The following is a 21,549-nucleotide window of genomic DNA, read 5'->3' on the forward strand; positions in this document are numbered from 1 at the left end:
ATGTGTAGAGGGTTTTGGCGGGAGTTGCAGCATCGGAAGCACTGTGAGAGGTTGAGTGCAAGCAGAGGCAGTGTGAGGACAAGTTCATGGTCTTTGTGTTGGGTAGTGGAATGCAATAACTTGTAAATACATTAATACATCGATAAAACATGGAAACGAAATTACTTCATAAAATCACGAGTTCCACAAAAAGAAAAAATCCAGGCGTCTAACATAATCACTACAATCAATAATCATTGGGAACATCGAGTCAGATGCTAAATAAAATTATGTTGCGTTTCTTGTGCATGAATAACTTTCAATACATTGTAGCAAGCTCGTTATTTTAGAGCAAACTGCAATTACAGCTGAAGTTAGAATAAATTTAGTAGTCGAGAATAATGAGATCAAGATTGTTACGAAATGAGACATGTGTCGTTCGAGAGATGGAAAAAGAAGGAACTGAAAGCGATACTACCGAAGAATGTTAAAAATTTAGTTGTCAGGAAAAGTACGAGATGCATTCTCGTAATACGTAAGACCTTGAAGCCCTTGAAGAGATACACCAGAAGAAGCGATAGGTCAGTGGGACATCTGATACGTTATCCTGGCGTAGTTGTCCTGGCACTGGAAGGTTGAACAGAGGGATGGCGGAATATAGCTCTGCCAGAGAAAGACTAGAATATGCAAGACTGATTGTAGAGTATGTTGCGCGCCGTAGTTACACAGAGATAAAAAGATTAGCAGAAAACTGTAAAAGACGGAGGACAACATTAAGGTAGACGACAGACTGATGATACAAGTACAATGCTTTCTTAATTACGTCTTTCCGGGCTTTCTTGCGCCCTAGTTCTCTTTTATTGTAAGGACGTCTCTAAATTAGCCTCCTCTGTTGCGGCGTTACCAGGTCGGACGTCACACTCGCCAGCCCAACTCAAGCCCTGCTAGGTGGACACAGTAAAGCTGTCTCAAAGGGAGACGGAGATTCGTATAAACGTGCGGCGTTTTGCAGCGCGCCAGCTGCTACAGACGCGTCTGAGTGCAGAAAGCATGTCTTTTTACGACGCGCGCGTGTGTGAGGAAAGCCGCGGCTTAGAGCGTCAGGGCGTCAGCGTGTCTGCGACCAACAGAATACGCGCAGCTTCATAGCAGTTTCTCTCCACCACGTCGCGGCCTAGTGCGGGAAGCACGCAAGTGTGTGTGTGTGTGTGTGTGTGTGTGTGTGTGTGTGTGTGTGTGTGTGTGTGTGTGTGCGTGTGTGTGTGTGTGTGTGTGTGTGTGTGAGGGAGAGAGAATGAAGTTTCCTGTTCCGTCCTGTCCTGTCATGTCTTGTCGCTGCATCTACATCTACTTCTACATCGTTGCTCCGCAATCCACATTACGGCACGTACATAATTTCTCGTACCTTATCTTCGCGCTCCTTACGCAAAATGTGTGCTGGAGGCAACAGAATCGTTCTGCAGTCAGCTTCAAATTTCGGGTCTCTAAATTTTCTCGATAGTGTTCCTCGAGTAGAACACCGGCTTCCCTTCAGGAACTCCCCCTTGCGTTCCCAAAGCATCTCCGTAACACTTGCGTGTTGTTCAAACCTACCAGTGACAAATCTAGCAGCCCGCCTCAGAATTGCTCCGATTTCCTTTAATCCGACCTGGTACGGATCCCAAACACCAGAGCACTACTCAAGAACATGTCGCAGTAGCTTCCTATACGCGATCTCCTTTACAGATGAACCATATTTCCCTTGTATTCTCGACCATTCGCCTTTCCTGCCACAATCCTCGCGCGCTCGGTTCATTACATATCGGTTTGCAGCGTTATGCCCAGATATTTGAAGGACGTGACTGTATCAAAGAGCACACAACTAATGCTGCATTCAAATACTGTGGTTTTGTTTTTCCTATTCATCCGCATTAACGCACATTCAGAGTTAGCTGCCATTCATCACATAACTAGAAACTTCGTCTATCTTGTATACTTCTACAGTCACTGAACTTCGACGTCGTACCGTACACCACAGCATCATCAGCCAACACCCGCAGATTGTTGCCTACCACGTCGCCGAATAATTTACCGAGTGTAGAAGTATGACACCGGAATTTCCATACAGATGGAGCTGGCCGTCAGTGTAGAGGCCCGTGAGACCGTGTCTACAGCGCCACCTGCTTCCTTTAACGGCTTACGACGAATGTCAACACACAGTAACTCACGTCCCATACATCGGTATCTGTTTCAAACCCGTGAATATGTCGAGTTTTGTCCCTACCAACTACGATTTGCGGACAGCATTGGTTTTCTCTTATCATTTGAAGAAAACTGCTACAGAATCGCATCGAATGCTTGTCGAAGCTTTCGGCGAACATGCTCTTGGGAAAACACAGTGTTTCGAGTGGTTCGAAAAATTCAAAAGTGGTGATTTTGATGTGAAAAACGACGAGCGCGGGAAACCACTGAAAAAGTTCGAAGACAACGAATTGCAGGCCTTACTCTATGCAGATGACACTCAGACTCAACAGGAACTCGCGGAACAATTGAATGTGACGCACAATGCCGTTTATCTTCGGTTGAAAGCTAAGGGGAAGGTGCAAGAAGTGGGAAAATTGGTTCCGCATGAACTGACAGCAAGCAAATAGAAACACTACATGTGCAATCCTGCTCGCCAGATAGAAATAAAAGTAGTTTCTACATCGAATAGTGATAGGTGATGAAAGATGGATATATTTTGAGAATCCTAAGCATCGTAAATGATTGGTGAATGCAGGAAAACTATCCACATCCGCAACAAGACCAAATCGCTTCGGAAAGAAGACAATACTCCGTGTTTGGTGGGATCAGAACGTTGTCATCTACTGTGAGCTGCTAAAACCTGGCGAAACAGTTAACACTGATCGTTACCAACAGCAAATAATCGACTGAAATCGAGCATTACATGAAAAAATACCGGAATCTGGAAAAGAAGGCAACACAAAGTCATGTTGCTCCATGATAACGCTCCATCACACACAGCAAAACGTGTCATGGAAACAATAGAGCCGTTCTGTTGGGAAATAGTAGGGCATATGGCTTATTCTCCAGACTTGGCTCCGTCCGAATATCATCTGTTTGCATCGCTGGGACACGCTCTCGCTGAACGTAATACATTTTGAACCTTCGTCTGCGGTGTACATAATACGATTTTATCCGATTCATGTTGTTCAATACTAAATTACTATGAGAAAAAATACGAAATTACCCGATCTGAATCACCAACGTCAAAGAGCCTACCACAGTTGTGATGAAAACTCATCAAATTGTATTTTTACCTCGGCTGCATTTTACACCTTTTGAAACGATGCTCCTCAAATGTTCCAAGTCAGTTTTTGGAGTGCTTCTAAAAAATGCATCTTCCTATTTTGGTAAATTGATGTCTCGCCTTCAAATGGCGTAAGTTTGAAAAAATAAAAGAGAGCCATTTCATAAGGTCTCCTTGGCAGAAAAATTTCATCACCCTAGGTCCTGCAATTCTAATAAGAAGAAAAATTTCATGGTCGCAGAATAACCCCAGGTACTGCAATTCTATTAAGAACAGTTGGCTGTAGAGGCGGTCGACAACTTCGTGCCAAGAGCAGGGCGAAGGGAGAAGTATAATTCACTAGGCGCTATACGACAATTTTTCGTGCGAGGTGTATCCAAATGAAAGAGTGCCTTCATCTCCGGTTCACAGTCGGGAAGCCCCTGTGACTAGTGGAGAGAGATTGCTGCCCGTGTGATGTGGAGCGGCAGGAAGAAGCGCAGCAGAATCACAACGGCAGACGTCTGACGGCGGCGGCCTTTGTGCGCGGGCGCAGTGCCGGCGATATATCGATCTGCTCTCCTCTGCTCTTCTGTTACAATAGCCATTTACCGCGGGCTGCTGTGTTCCCCTGCAGCTTAGGCAACACTTCCTGCATTCGTGGTGCGCGTGCGGCTGGGAGCCCGGGCGGCAGGCGCCGCGAATTAATCAACTCGCAGCCAGCTGGGGCGGTGATTAACTGTCCCGTATACAAATATTTGCAGCCGAGTCAGGTCGTGCAAAACGCAGCGCGTCTATGCTTATGTATTCCATTACTGGAGAAAGAATTAGTAATGAATTATTCCTCGGCAATCGTGTGGGTGGCAATTTGCATTCGAAATTTGTGTTTTATCCGTGATTTGTTACTGTACGAAACTACCAAATTTCAATTCTACGTCCAGCGTACATTTTTTCCCGCCTTTAGACAAACATTTAGATGGCCACAAACAATGATTGTAAATGAAAGAAATTTCCTCTCTGCAGAGGAGTCTGGCTGATATGAAACTTCTTGGCAGATTAAAACTGTGTACTGGACAGAGACTCGAACTTGGAACTTTTGCCTTCAGTGGGCAAATGCTCTACCAGAGCAGCTCCGGAGATCGAGTCTCGACAGACACGCAGTTGTACTCCGCAAGGAAGTTTGAATAACTGTAAATACCAAATATTTGGGCTATCCCCTTGCAAGGAACAGAAACAAGTCATTATGTTATTTCTTCCCGTATTCTATAGCTACAGTTTTGTGATCGTCTTCAGTCGCTTTTGAGTTGCTAAACCTAGAGGCAGTAATGTGTTACTGAGCGACATATATACGTTGATCTTTTATCTTTTTACAGAACAGAATTTCGCGAGTGCGCATCATCATACGAGTAGCCAGAGACCACAAGGATAAGTAAGCACTGGCATGACATTTTGATACTTGATGACGGTTTAATAATTCGGAAACCGCTTCGTAATAAATATTACTGCGCATTGTTCTTTCAGTCTTAAGAAAGAAATTTTTCCACCAAGAAGTGACGGAAGATGCGTTAATATGATTTTTGGAAATTCCTATGAGACCAAACTGCTTGAGGTCATCGGTCCCTAGGCTTACAAACTACTTAAGATTACTTCTAACTTAAACTAGCTTACGCCAAGGACCACACACACACACACACACACACACACACACACACACACACACACACACACACACCCATGTCCGAGGGAGGACTCGAACCTCCGATGGGGGGGGGGGGGGGGGAAGCCGCGTGAACCGTGGAAACTAGCACACATAGCACACAGACGAACAGCAGAAATGTAATCACTTGGAGTCAGAATAATTAATCATAAAATACATTTTGGGAGTAAATCATTTTGTAATGGAACTTTTCACTCATTTTATTATACCTCAATAATATTGTGAAAAGCATGAACACACAGAGAAATGCTCATGTGCGCAGTGGATACACAAAATATTCAACCAGGATTATCAGATACGTACATAAGTTCGTCTTTCAACGACGCTACAGAATGACGAAGTTGTTGGGACCAAAGCAGGGCCGTACCGAGGGGTGGAGAGAGAGGCTTCCTCGAAGGGCGCACGCACAGAGGGTAGCACAATAATGACCCGAAAAAATTACTAGAGAATGATAATTAACTGGGAGAGGTAGTTGTATTGTTCTTCCTCTCGCATTCGAATCTTCTGCGTGTGAGAAGAAGCCTTTCCGTCGGCTCGAGACTGTAAACGCGCGCTGTTGTCACAATGTCATCTCTACAGTGGCGTTTCGTCCAAGAAGGATCACAAAGAAACGACCACCACCTGACGGATGTCTGTCGCTAACGTGGTCTGTGTATAGGGAACTTCGTTCACAGGGCTCGCTAGTGTTCAGCTTTGCAGCTCTTGCTGCTTCTTCGCAACGATATTGTAGAACCTGAGAGATCGAGGAACGGATGGTGAAGCAAATAAGACTTCCGAATGTTGCCAGTTTTTGTCGAGTGAGGGCTGGAGCGAGACTATTTGAGCTACAGTGTATGATAGAATAATAAGTAAAATGGAAACAGATCTCACATAAATCGCGTCATTTAATCTATTTCCTATCAGGAAATGCCTTAACTGGAAGCTCTGTATAATATGTTGAAAAACGTGCAACTGATTTTGGTGCCAAATGTAACAGAGATATTGATACAGCAGAACTAGTTACTGAAGATCATTGACACGATTTCCAATTTATATATTTTGATTTTTTTTTCAAAGTGTGGCTCAAGAGTTAAACAAGTAATGAAACAGCTTTACGCTTATTTATGACAGTTCCAGTGACTGTAGCATCTTGTAAATGCGGTTTCAGAAAATTAAATATGATGAACAACTGCTTAAGGTCAAGTAAGGGGATACGCAGAATGTCAAATTTAGCTCCCTTTTCAAATACCACACACCTGCTAAACTTGACTTGAGTGACACAGCAAGACTACTTTTTTCAGAGCATCGATATGCAAAGTAAAAGAATAATAAAACACTATACCTGGAAACGGGTATTTTCTTCAGTCCCAGTGGTAGCCACTTTTCTTTCATTTCTAATTAATAGTTTATGCACTATTAGACATTTGTGAGGAATAAATAGAATCTCTTTTTATACCAATAGATATTATAAATCAGACCCCCGTTCCCCGTTTTCCTGTCTGCAGGTGAAGGCTAATCTCACGAACTACCGTGGGTATTTTGATATGGTTTTTAATAATAGGCAGACTGATTTTCGAGGAAGTTTTGAGTACATCAGTATATACTTTCAACAAATCTTCTCTCTGTAAATACTTAGTACTATCCAAGTGAAATTAGGGGGGGGGGGGGAGGGGGACGAGAATCATACTAAAATCGATGAACAGTAGTTGCCATAAGCAAATGACATAGATTTTATTTCATTTTCAATTGTTTTAGAATGTTTGTGCAACTTGCAATTTATTTGCTGCAATGACACATTTAACTAGTTGTGAGAAACACTTTGTATCAGCGTGGTTCGTTTAGGTGGTCCCCAGGCTTGCAGCAGTGGTAACACCGATTCCCATAAGATCGCGAAGTGCTCCCAGGCTTGTCTGGCACTTTGATGGGTAACCATCTGGGTCTGCTGACAGCTGTTAGCAAGTGGGGTGCACTCAGCCCTTGTGAGACCAATTGAGGAGCTACTTTAGTGAGAAGTAGCGGCACCGGTCACGAAAACTGACAACGGCCGCGTGGGTGGTGTGCTGGATACGTGCCCCTCCGTATCCGAATCCGGTGACGCCTAAGGGCTGAGGATGACACGGCGGCCGGTCGGTATCGTTGGGCCTTTAAGTTTTGTTCGGACGGTGTTTGTTTGTTGTTCATTTAGATAGTATTGTTTCATCAGTGCTTCGATTTTACTAAATCTACGTGCAAAATCGTAAATTTGCTAAATCTACAAAGAAAAAATTATGGAAGAGCGGGAAGTGGAGGGGGGGGGGGCAGCTGTGGCGCAGTGTCACTTCAGCATACGGCTCTGGAGCATCGGCTGCCTCTAGGTCAGGCAAACGTGAGTTTTTACGCTGACAAACTACAAGTGAGACGCTTAGGTCGTTATACGCCTTGGAATACGAGGGATGTTCGGAAAGTAAGGAACGATAGGTCGCGAAATGGCAACCACAGCAAAAACTGTCTTATTTGCAACAGTTAGATACAACTTCCAGCTACTTATCTCGATAGTCGTCGATGCGCAGTACCAACTTTCCAATAGCCGCCAGTGCTTCCCGCCAATTCTCTACGTTGGCCTACAGCTCGTTGTCGGTGCCAAAATGTTGTCTTCATAGCCAGCGGTTAATGTGAGCAGAAATGAAACTCAGAAGGAGACAATTACGAGCTATATTGTGGGTCATCAAATATTTCCAACTGAAAACGATGCAGGAGCATCTTCATTGCCCCTGCAGAATGCGGCTGAGAAGAAGAAAACGCACGACAGTTATGTAATGTTGAATGCATAGCTTCAGGCGAAATTTCTCACCAGGCCCTGGTACTTGGAGGGAGACACTATTGTTCTAGGTATCTTTATGTGCTCCCTGTGTGCTCAGAACTAAAAAGAACGACGTAACGTGATCAACTGGCATACTAGAGACAGTGCCCAACACAGCTGCGCAAAACTTCGTCTAATTTTCACTGTGGTTTCCATTTCGCGACCGATCGTTTCTTACTCTCCGAATAACCCTCGCGCATCCAAGCTTGTCCGAGCGACATTGTCGGGACTGCTAAACACGGTTGGATGAATGTACAAGCTGGCGTTTGCTGTCGAATTTATATCCATCAGCAGGTACTGGTACGCTCTGTAGTGTCGCTGGATGCCGTATTAGCTGGCACTGAGCTGTTCCATGCATGTTACCCTTCTCGTTGTGTACCTCTAATAACTTCTATGACTGACACACTTGACAAGGAGTAATTAGCACATTGCGATCCAGGCAAATTTTCTGTGTCAGTTGAAGAATGGGGTACTGTGCCACGACTGAGACGTGGGACGGTGGAGCAATAAGAAGTAGGGGCAAACAGTGTTTGGCTCTGGAAAACTAGTACTTATGGTTCTGTAGTCGGGACCGGAGTCTGGCAGAGTCGGAAGGTGGTGAGTGGAGCCGCTGGTTGCTTCCCTTCGCTCGTGCCAGCCGCGTAGGCTGCGTGTTTGTGTCACGGCAGCCGATCCCTGCTAGCTCGCCAAAAACGCAAAAAACAAAAGCAGGCCGCAGAGGCGTACAATTAGCTGAACACGCGCCAGTTGGATGTAGGGTGTTCTGGCGGGTAGGGGGGGGGGAGGTGGAGAAAAAGGGGAATGAGGAGACGTGGGGATTAGAGGGGGGAAGGGGGGGGGAAGAGATCTGTGTAGTAAAAGCGGCTCTCAGTTGACCAAGGCCCGCAGCTGACTGGACCAGGAGAACTTCAGCGTCTACAAAAGGTAAACCAAACGGATCAGCTTCTGTCTGCTTCCTTTCCTCTGTTCGCAGGTAATGCAGGGACGCGGGTACAAGGCACGAACAAATGGCAACTCCCAGTTTCCCTAATACCGCGAACGTGTGGCAGGTACCAAGGCTATTCTAGACGCTCCTGATCTTTTTTCCTGCATGGGGGACATCCGACATCAAAACTTACGAAATACTGTTTATTTAGATTTACTAAATTTCGTGCCTTTTGAAACAAATCTTCAAATGGGGCTTTCAGAAGTTACACATTCATATTTTTTAGAGTGTTGCTGGACGCTCCAGGGTGTTTCTGACGGCAGCGTGGGCGGTTTTTATGTCAGCTTCTGACTGGCTGGCACATTCCATGCCTATCTCCTGAGACTTAAGCTCTACACGCTTTACGTTACTAGTACGATATTTAGTAAACACTATCAACCGAAGCCCACCAGCATCCAGCGTGTAATAATTTTTTGATTATGTCTATTTATGTGCTACTGAATAAAGGGAGACACATGTCGCCTTCATTTATTGCGACGTCTTCAGTCACCTGAAGTATGAATACATTCTCAATTAAATGCAGTATTTTTAATTTACATAAAGTGCCACTCTAGTTCTAAGCTACAAACATCGTTAACCCCGGCACATTCTCGCTTAACGTGCGCGTTTTATTACGCGCACCTTGTGTTTGCTTGTGTCTCTCACATATACCTTTACTGCTCTTCTTGTGGATCCTTTCCATACACAACACTAAGACATCGTGTCACCACTGCACACAGACTGTACCCACACATTTCCACCTTCTTACTCGTAGTATGTTTGTTTTTGTGTAGAGTCGACACCTACAAATGTGTTTATCTGATGTCTACATCTTATGGTTGTATTTGTGATTCATGCAGCTTTATTACCGTTGGAATTTAAGTAATAAATGTAAATGTCGTGTGACTAGGGCCTCCCGTCGGGTAGACCGTTTGCCGGATGCAAGTCTTTCGATTTGACACCACTTCGGCGACTTACGCGTCGATGGGGATGAAATGATAAAGATAAGGACAACACAACACCCAGGGGCTTGAGCGGAGAAAATCTCCGACGCAGCCGGCAATCGAACCCAGGCCCTTAGGACTGACATTCTGTCGCGCTGACCACTCAGCTACCGGGGGCGGACATTTAAGTAGTAAAAGGCTGATAATTGAAAAATACGCTTACAATCAGAGAAAGTGATCAAGTCGTTTAGTACAGAAAAGGAAAAACAATTTGTCAAGACGTTCACCCAGATTTTCTTCCTGTCTGGCTGTGAAAGCTGGTCACCACTGAAGGCCTACAAAAGCATGATGGCATACCGTCAGTGCAAGGCGACAAAATTTTAGAATTACTTAGACTAAAGACAATGGAGAGCTTTCTGAAATTGTAATCTACTTTTGACAGTTATGTTAGCTGTGGCACTTTGGTTTGTCGACTGAGTTCTTTAGTGGTAGAGGATTTAAAAAGTACTCAAAGCGAGCTGTGGGTTGGACAGCAGTGAAGAAGTCAACACGCACTTCCACGCCAGATACAGTCGTCCCCTGCAACATATGGACCAGCAATTTAGGCGCCGTATTGTAGCAGTGTTCCACAGTGCTGGAACAAAGCATTTTCAGCGTCTTGTTGCTAGTTATGATCTCGTTTTCTTTCTCGGCAAGCTGAAATGATATAAATCTCTCGGCTGTCCACCACAATGAGTTAAATGAAATATACGAACTCCCTCGCTTGGAAGCCCAGTACCTTTACACAGGGTTATTTCTAAATACCTCTAGGGTTTAAGAATACGAGTGTGCGAATATTACAAGACATACAGAAAAACATGTCCATGAATAGCGCAACCCTCCAGTTTAGATTGGTAACAGGGTCAGGCTTCTTACAACACGTACACGAGTTACCTGCTTCGTATTGCGGCATCTGCATATGGGCAACCCAGTGAATAGATTTCTAGAGCGGGCTGATGTTACGTGTTATTGTATGTACGCCTTGTAGTTTTCACACAGCCATCCTCTGGAACTCTGGAGGAACTTACGAACAACACTGCCAGGAAGTTTCATATCAGTTGAAAATTTCATTCTGGAATTATGTATTAGTCATGTCGCTCACTCTTTGTGACGACGTGATTTAGAAATGTTTCGACCACAGCTAGAAAGTGTAACCGCATCAGAAGCTTGGAGTCATCCATGCTGCCACTCGGTAATGATAAAAGTTTTATTGTGAGTGTAACATCATCTCTCCCTTTTGCTCGCCTTCATTTTGTCGTTTATCTCAGACTCTGCGTGTGTGATTGGCTGCTGCTGACCGAGCTGTGGCAGCTGGTCCAGTATCCCGCGTAAGTTGAACAGTTGAAGCACAACTTAGCACTCCTTTCAGTGTTGCCACATCAACTGATGTAGTCAACTTCATGTATCTGTGTCTGATGGTTTTATTCAATACATCTGCTTCTTTTAGTCTCTGTACGAATTTTTTCTGTAGCGTTTCGATTTCTCCGCCTCACAATTAGCAGCTTGATCATAACCAAAGTGACTGAGACGCCAAACTTACTTACGCCTGTAAATACGAGAGGAAGTGATGCCTAGGTCATAGTCAGGACAGAAACTTGTGTGACGTCTGCCAACTTTTGCGAGAGCTGGTGGCGCTAGTGGAGTGGTTTTACAAAAGTGATTTAAAGTGATGGAGAAGGCTAACAGGTACCAGCTGGACGCAAAGAAGGTCCAGTGAAGCTGTGTTGCAGTGAGTGAAGAAACCCTGCAACTATTTAGAAAAACGAGAACGAAACTTTTAGAACATTTTGTTAGAACAAATATGTTGGAATGCGACGTTTTAGGAAAGATAAGCAAGGATGAAGATAGGAGAGTATGTGTTGGAGGTATAGTAGCTCAAAAATAACGAAAAATCAAGAGGACGACACAAAATAGAGAAGGTGGTTGCAGTGATGGGGCATAGCTTCTTATTTAGCAGTTACCCTCACAGGGAAAAAATAAATACCGTCTCTTGCACTTCCGTGGCAAATATTTCGGGCACCCATGAATACGAGCTCGAAACACCCACAACTTTCGCGGATGTACTTCTCATTCAAATCTTTCAGCTCGTTGTTTCTACTAGAGGTGCAGGTTTTAATGGTGTTTGACGCCGGGAAAGATGCACTTCCCTTTCTGAGATAACCACTACTTTACGTTTAAATAAATTATATATGCAATAAATTCATAGTGGATATACAAGATGTTGTAATTTTTGTAATGATGTATGTTTCTGAATAATCATTGTCTTCAGTTTTCGCACCATTAGGTATCTCGTATTTTATAAGAATAAAATAATGTAAAATTTTATAAGCCGTTTATAAAGATTCGTGAGACCTGCAAGACAGTATGTTCGGTCTTCTGACCATTTTATTTTAGATAATGATATGATGTAATACGGCCATAAGTTGTATGTAAATTGTTTAGCTTGATAAAATGATACTTTCAGTTTTCTTGTTGGTATAACAATGTCTTAATTGTTTCACTTAGTCCTATTGATCTGATGACTGGGTCAATCATATGAAGGTTACTGCATGTCGAATTGGTTCCTGAGATGTAATTTCTAAGAATATTCATTTTTTATGTGTAGCATCTTTGGTTAAGATTCTACCATCTTTGCTGACTTTTTAATGACTGAAGATCACATGCCACTAATCTTGACATGCGATTTGCCATATTATCTGTTGTATGCTGTATATACTCTAGTATTACATTTGGAGTTAACATTTTCGTTTACGGCATGGTGATTCTTAATAGTTATGATTTGTCATGCGTGTTCGTTTATGGCATGGTGATTGTCAATAGTTATGATCTGTCATGCATCTGATTAATGACATCACATTGTAAGTACACAACAGGTCGAGTGAGATGAGTTGTGTGTTATGATTGTTATTGTAATTACTAACTGTGGCTAATTTTTTGTCTTTTCATGTATTGAAAATACCTGACCACATACCCCTTATGACCGAAACTAGTTGTTTAACAAAGTGTCAATACAGCAGTGCGCAAATGATGATATTTCAGAAATAAATTAAATGATAAGATATGGTTAGTATATTCTTTTAGTTTCCGCTCCTAAATGAACAATACCAAGCATATATTCAAGATAATTAAATGCGACTAAGATTTGTGACAAACGAATACACAAATAGTTACACAGGTGACTCACATAGTTTGTGTCTATGTTCACTTGCCACACACCCACCACCTTCAGCTGAAGTAGTGTCTTTTAACAAATAGCTTGTGACGTCATTGATCCAGAGTCAGTCGAGCCGTACGTCATAACGACGATATTACAATTCAGTGATTAGTTGATATATTGTTAATTTAGGATAAATGCCGATGATCTGAAGACGGCAATATAATTTTACTGAAACTAGTAATCAGGATATGTATCACCTGCGATCTGGGCAATACAACTTCTATTTTGATAGCTTTTTTTACGCGGATAAAGAGGTACTCTCCTTCTGACAGTGTCAGGTAATTATAGTATAGCATCGTTTTGAACGAGAAACTAGGTGTCTCATCAATGCATTTTGATATCTTGCCTCAAAAGAAGTACCTCAGATGTTTCCGAACAATAGTAGAAAACAAGGCTGACACTCGAGCCCAAATGGAGTTTGGTATTGACCTGCTGGATGATGGCGGACGTTCGTGGTGGAGACCACAGCACACACAGCACAGAAAGGCCTCAGAGATTTGCGGAAAGTCTGCTTTCGCTGGACACTCCTGGGAAACTTGCCGTTTTATCCAGGACAGAAGTTGGCAGTTTAGGAACTGTAATAGATGAAATTAAAATACGAATATTAAGGTTGGAAGTTTCGCGGAATGAAATTAGTTTTGAGTGAAACCTGGCCAAGTCGGAAGTTATAAATGAAGTTTTGCCAGCTTCTACTCATTAGCAAGAGACCAGCGCTGCCTGCGGCGGCGGCTGAGGTGCAGCAGAAGAAATGAAAGGAAAAGGAACGTTGCAGGAGAGGGAAAGGAGCAAAGACACCAGAGAGCAAACACAGCACGGCCCCTTCCTGAAATATGTACAGACCGCTGCCGGCTCCTGTAGAGAGGCAGCGGGAGGAAGTAGATTACACAAGGCTATGGTAAGAAATAACGTGTGGTCCAGACCGAGCTGTGTTCACACACAAATACTGCACAGTGATTCACACGTCATTTCACTTTATAAAGGAGGAGCGACTATCACGCTGAAAAAAAAAATGAAGCTGCTACCAGAACTCTGACGATATCTAGTGTCCTCCTCTACCTATGCACCCTTCAGTGTCAGACATTTTTTGAATGATTGATGATTTTCGGAGATCTTGCTTGCAAAAGTCTGCTGGTCTCCTACCAGCCTATATCTTCTTTTGTGAGAAGAAATGTAAACACTGTCAGCCGTGTGTCTGTATCTGTTTATTTAAATGGTCCAATCCACTGTCATTAAGTGCATGTGTACAGAAAATATGACAATAGCATTAGTTGTTCAATAAATACAAGATCATAATGTTAAAAGCAACTGTTACCAAACAAATTTATGTTAATAAACAGAACATAAAACAAGTCACTTGCATAAATTCACAATATCGGCGAGGTGATGAAATCATAAAGTAACCATAATTAGGTTTGTTCTGTAATAATTTATATACTTCTGAAACCCAAACGACTTCAACAACAGGTGCGTTGCTCAATAAGAGGAGCCCAATCGCATATATTGAGCACGTAACACAGTGAAATATATATAGTAATTTCAACACACTCTCTCCAGTACAGCAAAAAAAAAATTAGAGTTCTTAACTATGCAATAAACGTAAAAACCATAACCTCAAAAGTTAACAAAATAATTAAAAAGGTGACGACCCCTGCTCATGACAAATGCATCAGTAATCCGTGGTCATTACACTCATGTAGAAGGTACCCTATTAAGAGTAAGTAAAGCATCGTATGAAGTATTGAATAACGTATTAAGAGAGAAACCTGCAGTAAAAGTGAAATAGAACAGAAATGAAAAAAAAAAAAAGTCCATGAAAGACCATTACGACGCCATCCGTCATTGTTAACCAATACAAACCCCTCATGTTATGCATGGCAAAAAAATGATAAAATTTTAATCGGATCAACAACCAAACCCGCCTTTTACCACACTAAATACGACATCACTGGCTCCGAATCTGGTCCAATTTAAGTATATACGGACACACAGCTGACAGTGTTTCCGTTACTTTTCATATATTCATCAGCTATAGCCCCACTATAAATCTGAGACTGAGGATGGATGTACAAAATATACACTAATGGGAAAAGAAATCACAAAATCAAGAAATAATTAATATAAAGTAATGAAGTTTCAGGAAACACATGTCTAGCTAACATGCTGAAGCAATTAATATTGTAAGATCACAGGTTAAGGCAAACGCGAGATAAGCTGTTGCAAATGTTAAGTGTTGATACATTAAAAACCGGTGTGAATGCCTCAATGTTGAATGCAAGCACGTAGGTGTGCATGCATTTTGCTGTACAGATGCCGGATATCAATTTGTGGGATGGAATTCTATGCGTGTTGCATTAAAACGCAATTTGTTTCGTGTATGAGAGTCAGATCGGGGCGGTTAATGCTGTTTGTGGATGACGCTGGAATTGAACGAGAATGTCCCATAGGAGATAGATCTGGTGTCTGCGCAACCCAAGGCAACACGTCGACACCCTGCAGTACATTTTGGGATACAACAGCGGTGCGTGCGCGAGCGTTATCCTGTTGGAAAGCATCCCCGCATCTCCTTGAATGGTGTTCATTAACGGCAGCACAACAGTTCGGATCACCAGACTGACGCACAAATTTGCTGTCAGGTTGCGTGGGATAACCACGAGAACGCTCCTTCCGTCTCAAAAAATGGCACCTTCGACCATAACTCCAGGTGTAAGCCCCGTGTATCCAGGCCGTGAACAGGTTAGTTGCAGGCGCACACCTGCCTCTTTCTGACCAACAAACGGCCATCATTGGCACTGAGACAGAACCAGCTTTCTTCAGAAAACACAACAGACCTCCACACTGCCCTACAATGAAACCACTGAAGTCGCAATCTGCTGTGGTTTGGGGTCAGTGTCGGAGCTGTCCCTGAAGTAACACATTTATGTCACTGTGGTGCCAGTGCGGTACTGCAGATGCAGTAACATGAGTCAGACCCGTACACCGAACGCGACAGTCTTCCCTCTCGGTGGCCGTTAGGAGTCTGATGTTGCGACGGTACACCCTCGTCACCACCTCGTCAGCAATCGTGTACAGTGTTTACATGCCTGGAAGTGTTTCTTCAGTATCGTAGAAGGAACTTCCAGCTTCTAGTAGCCCTATTACACCACCTCGTCCAAACTCAGTGAGGTGTTGACAATGGTGTCTTCGTCGCCATCTCATCGCGTCCAAAGGCAATTACCGGCCACGACTGTTACAGCGAGTGTTCGAAGCAAACCTGATTTGCATCCTTACAGCGCCGCTATTAGCGCCATTCATACGCGACTGGTGCGAAATTTGAACAGACGTCGTCTCTCAGATGTAGAAACAAGTCTTCCCATTGTGTCGCACAACTCCTTCTTGTTGTTGCCATTTTTTCCGTCCGAGTATCTTCCTTTAGTCAAGTGTGAATCGTTACAAGAATCTTATTGTTGAATTGATGAACCTGCAGTTTCTTCCACAACTTGCAGAGTATCGCGTTGTCTCCAATGTGAAGGTCTCTCCTACGCTTCTCTATCCGACGCTTGTCTCTTCGTCCCTGCATACATCCGCTTAAACTGCTTTCTGTAGTCAAGTCTAGTCTTCCGAAACTTCTACACCGAATACTGCCCTCAGTTACTAAATTAACTGTTCCTTCATACCTCAGATGTGTCCTAGCTACTGTTCTCTTATTTGAGTCCATTTATGACAGTTCGGCAGTTATTTGATCTCCCCATATAACCTTTAACATTATCCTGCATCACCGGTTTTCAAAAGCTGTTCTCTTCATGTCTCTTCTGTTTATCTTCCATATAAGGTTACACTGCAGGTAAATACTTTCTGAAAAGATTTTATTAGCCTTAAGGGGGCAAACAGCATTAGGAGATTCAAAATATCCTATTTTTCATTGCATAAATTGTTAGCTTAACTATCCAAGAATACGCTGTCAAAATTTCAAATCGAAATTCGCATTCGTTTAGATTTTATTAACACAAAACCGAGTGCACATCGGTAAAAAGGCAATTTGGCGACATACTACCATATGGTTTACGCGGATGAAAATCCTCGACACGAGTACTGTCCAGAGGCAGAACACAGCTGGTGCGACGAACAGCCCTTGGAATGGAACGTGAACCGCATCCTACTCCATTGCACCCCGATGTACCGAAGGAAGTTCTCCAATATATGAAGATTTATCAGGGGATGAATTACTGGAGAGATGTTTAGGAAGCCACACACAAAATGCGAATGAAAGTTTTAACTCCAGTATTTGGCGATTAGCTCCTAAACACTTGCACTCCGGACTAGAAGTCACTGAATTGGCACCGTATTTAGCAGCGGGCTTATTCAATGATGGAAATTCATCCCTTCTGATGGTCATGAACGAGGCAGGAATTGTAGTAGGCACGCAAAGCTTCATTTATGCCAAACAAATGGATAACCAGCGCGTGAGCCGGCAGAATCGACGCAGGTCTTTGAAATCGAAGGAAGGTCGGAAAGCACTGCTGCAAGAGCGAAACGAAACCTTTGAAGAAGAAGAAGGATTTTACACGGTGCTGGAATCGCAAATTAATCGGTAAGCATTTTACATTATTGTTAACTTCCTTGAGTTTCTAGTTTTCGAGAATTTATTTTTCTAACGCGTTTATCTCGAAATGATTTTTTTCACATTTGCCTGCAGTCTATTGCAAAAAGTATAGAACGTATCATTATGAAAATTCATTGTATGATTCTTTATAAAATTACGAATTATATGAACCAACTTGTGAGATGATATGATTTTAAGGGTATTTTTCTTTGCATAATTAGAGAAAAAAGATCATGGCAATCGAAGTAAATCGTTCCAACGCCTGCAAAATTTTTAATTTTCATTATTTTCACCAACATTGAGGTTCACATTATTAGAAAATAAGTTATTAATATAAAATCAAAACCTTTTTGATTTCAGATGAAAATCGGAATGGCTACACTGCACCCAATTGGAGAACTATACTCACAAATCTTCAGCGGGCATCACAGCGTAACTTTGTTATTTTTGGCTGAAATTATTCAAAAAAATTCATAAAAACTGTTCTAAATATGAATGAAATGATATCAAAATTAGATTAAATACTAATTAATTCATCACACCCAAAAAATTCTCGAAAAATCAGTGTCAAACAGCATCTTAATGTGGTTTCCCCACTGAAATTGTTATTCAGTATTAATTTAATCCTGTTTTCCAGAAAACCTTTTCTTGCTGTTGCCAGTCTGCATTTTGTATCCTGTTTACTTTTGTCAACGTTCGTTATGTTACTCCACAACTAATAGAATCCATCTACTGCTTTCAGTGTCTCATTTTCTAAACTAAATCATTTAGCGTTAGCTGCCGTAATTCCGTTACCCTTGTTTTGCGGTAAATGATGTCCATGTTAATATCTAGTTTCAGGATGATATCCATTTTGGTCTCACAACCTTTGGTGTCAGTCCCTGACATAGTTACAGTATTACTGGCAAATCTTATCCTTTTCCCTCGATTTAAATTCCTGTTTCGTATTTTTTCCTTGTGTCCCTTTACTACTTCATATATACTTTTAATTTGAATGCCAATGAGTATTTGTAAGTTTTATATGATGTTATCTAAAACACAGTCTTTCATGTATCAGCGTCAGACCCTAACTAGCTACTACCTGAGTTCCTGTCATTGATATCACCATATTGCCAGGCGGAGCTCCAGCAGCAGGGGCATAGTAGACTGACCCGCACAGCATATCAGGTTAGACCACGGACACACGTAATGTTATTCAACAGAAAGGCAACAAAAGCTTGAAACTGAGAATTTTGATTTTTATCTAATCACTGTTTTGAAAACAGATAAATAAGAAGAACAGTAGTGTATGTAGATGAGTTACAAAGCAATTACTTTCAGTAATAGGCACAAGTTATTTGTCTATAAAATTCAAAATAGTAAATTTTTAGATTAGCTTGTTTCTTATAATAAATTAGCAGTGAAATATTAAGAATTACATTAATTTGGTTTATTACAATTTTTTCTTCTAAATGTACATGTCAACACATTTTTAATCGTATAATACAAAAAATTATGTAGTCTTTTATGTAGTGTTTACACAAGAATACGCAGTGTATACACATTTTTCATAATGGTGTCTAACATATAAGCAGATTCGTAGGTGGATATACAGTAGATACAAGAACAGTGGACTTGCATGGATTTTGTTCGAACACATTGTGTTGTACAACCTAAATTTATGAACGTTGTAACAATGCAATATGAATGAATAAAATGGTACGAAAAATTCAATGAAACATGAAAATATTTGTGGACCTCTCATACCAGAATAATGAGGAATTAGACACATAGGAAAAAATACATATGTGACATGACAGGCACATATTCAGCAAACGTCTGAATTTATTTTCCAAGAATGCTTATTAGTATGAACACATTCAGCTGGCCATATATTGTCTTTTGTATAACACAGTACTTATAACGTTTCCTGTTCTAATGTGTTAAAGTAATTGGATAAGGGTATTAACCTAATTAAAAGGAGTAAATCTTTACTGTTACACTCGGTGATAATTCTCAAATTGGTTACAGGAAAATTTGGGAAAGAATACCATGTATAGAAACTATAGCTCATAAAAGTGGCATATGTTGTACACAAACAGGACCACAATGTAGTAGGTGGTAATGGGTGCACTGTCTTAGGATAGGCAATGAAAAGAAAGGTAGCATCTTCTGTATATATATACAGAAGATGCTACCATATGTGAAGACAATCACATCCATTATAATTGTGTACTGAAGTTTTGGAAACTTCGGTGCATTTTTTGGTAGCATTCTCCGGAATAAATTTCGAGTCAGAACACAACATAAGCGTTGTAGAAGTCAGTAATGTAGATACTTATCCACCCACAATAAAAAAACGAAAATTTGTGACAGTATACTGGGAATATGTGGTTTGTTAGTAGCTGGTCATATTTACCATTAGCTTCACCTACATAGTATTGCTTGATGAAACTTTGTGTGTGTGTTTGTTAAAAACTCTATTCAGCTCAAGGGAAATAACGTCTTACTGAAAAAGATTTTTCATTACTGTCTATAAAACTATTCTAAGCAAAGTAATGAAAATGGCGATTTAGAGTGTTAGTTTTACAGTAAATGTTTTACTTTTATTGAGGAAAAGTTTCTTTCTCATTTCATCATATAGAATTTTCTGCGACAAAATGTTATCTTAGGGAAGTTTCGGTTAGAAAAAGATCCGAAGCAAACCTTATCATGTTGTAGAAGATAGGGATAACAGAACTGAAGGCCATAAATAATTATATTTCCAAAGTCCTCCCTTCATGCGTTAGGAGTTCTACGCGTTTTATTGTGATGATCTGAAAATCTTCCTTAGTAAAAAATTACTGAGGCTTTTGTGGCCACTTGTTGACGTAGAGCCTGTAACTACGCAAGAATGACGTTTTAGCTATCGACTATCATCTTGATCTCCTAGACCGTCCTTTGTTTAGTGATTTTTCTGACGTTTCGACAGAGCGACTGCTAACACTGCCAAATAGCGCGAATTTTTTATAATACCACACATTCGTGGTAGCGAAAAGTCAGAAAAATCATTAAACAGACGTTGGCCGAAGTTCACGAGAGGCAAGGCAACAGAAATACGTCACTCTTTCGTAGATAAAGAGTGGGAAAAAGAAAAATGTTTATAAATCGGATAGTAAAAAAACGACGGCATTTCACGAATAGGAGAACTACTCTTTGGCACAGTAATCGGAAATGTCACTGATAACGATATCTATTCACCTTTTTTGGTTTTTAGATTACGTGATCGTGAACGCTCAAAACACTTTGCTTATAAGCTTTATATTACCCTATATGAACAAGAGTCATAACTTCTTTCTGATGTTACTGAAACCAATGAGCTACAGAATTTATTCTTATGATAGATGTGCTGGGTCATTAATAAATATTTTTGTTTTTAAGCAGTGCTGGACGAGCAAAGATTATGTATTCGTAAGCCATTGCAGAGCGAAGCACGCCGTTTACACGGACTTTTTTGATCTTCACTGCGAATTGCAACACCAAACAGCTGTGGCAAAAGAGCGATTTCCATCATTTAAATACTGATTCAGATCGTCAGACACGCAAAGGAAGACTTCGTTGGAGCTGGGATTGCGGGAGGCAGACGAGGCTGCAGAGGGGTGCAGCGCGGCTGTGCGCGGCACACGGGGCTGTCCTGCTCTGCGCATGCGCCGTTGAGCAGGTTCGTGGGCGTACTCACCCGCGCCTTGGGCGTCTGCTTCAGCCCGATGGCTGGCTGGCTGCGGTTGCTCTGCAACACAACAAACACACACGTGTCAGTGCAAGTACAGACAGGAAGCACGTGACGTTACACGTTTTGTAATTTCACAAAACTAACTGGTCTCATAAAATCAAACAGTCCTCCAGAAAATAAGTAGATCTATATATTTTAGGTAGGACTGGAATTCAGGGATCAGAAGAAGAAAATAAACAACAGACAGAAATTTGCTATAGCAATCTAATTTATTAAGAAAATCACTGCGTCAACACGAAATTCAGTAAATATGTATTTTGAATACAACTAATC

General features: G+C 41.7%; 1 protein-coding gene across 1 annotated transcript in view; it reads right to left on the reverse strand.

Moving 5' to 3' along the window:
• LOC124598913 overlaps positions 1–21,549 on the reverse strand; it is a 732,917-nt gene that overhangs the window by 490,128 nt on the left and 221,240 nt on the right. Inside the window, exon 6 of the mRNA XM_047136035.1 lies at positions 21,223–21,273. Within this exon, the coding sequence (XP_046991991.1) occupies positions 21,223–21,273 (51 nt within the window). The remainder of the gene's footprint in view (positions 1–21,222; positions 21,274–21,549) is intronic.

The sequence above is a fragment of the Schistocerca americana genome, chromosome 1 (genome assembly GCF_021461395.2).
Source record: "Schistocerca americana isolate TAMUIC-IGC-003095 chromosome 1, iqSchAmer2.1, whole genome shotgun sequence".
NCBI lineage: Eukaryota > Metazoa > Arthropoda > Insecta > Orthoptera > Acrididae > Schistocerca > Schistocerca americana.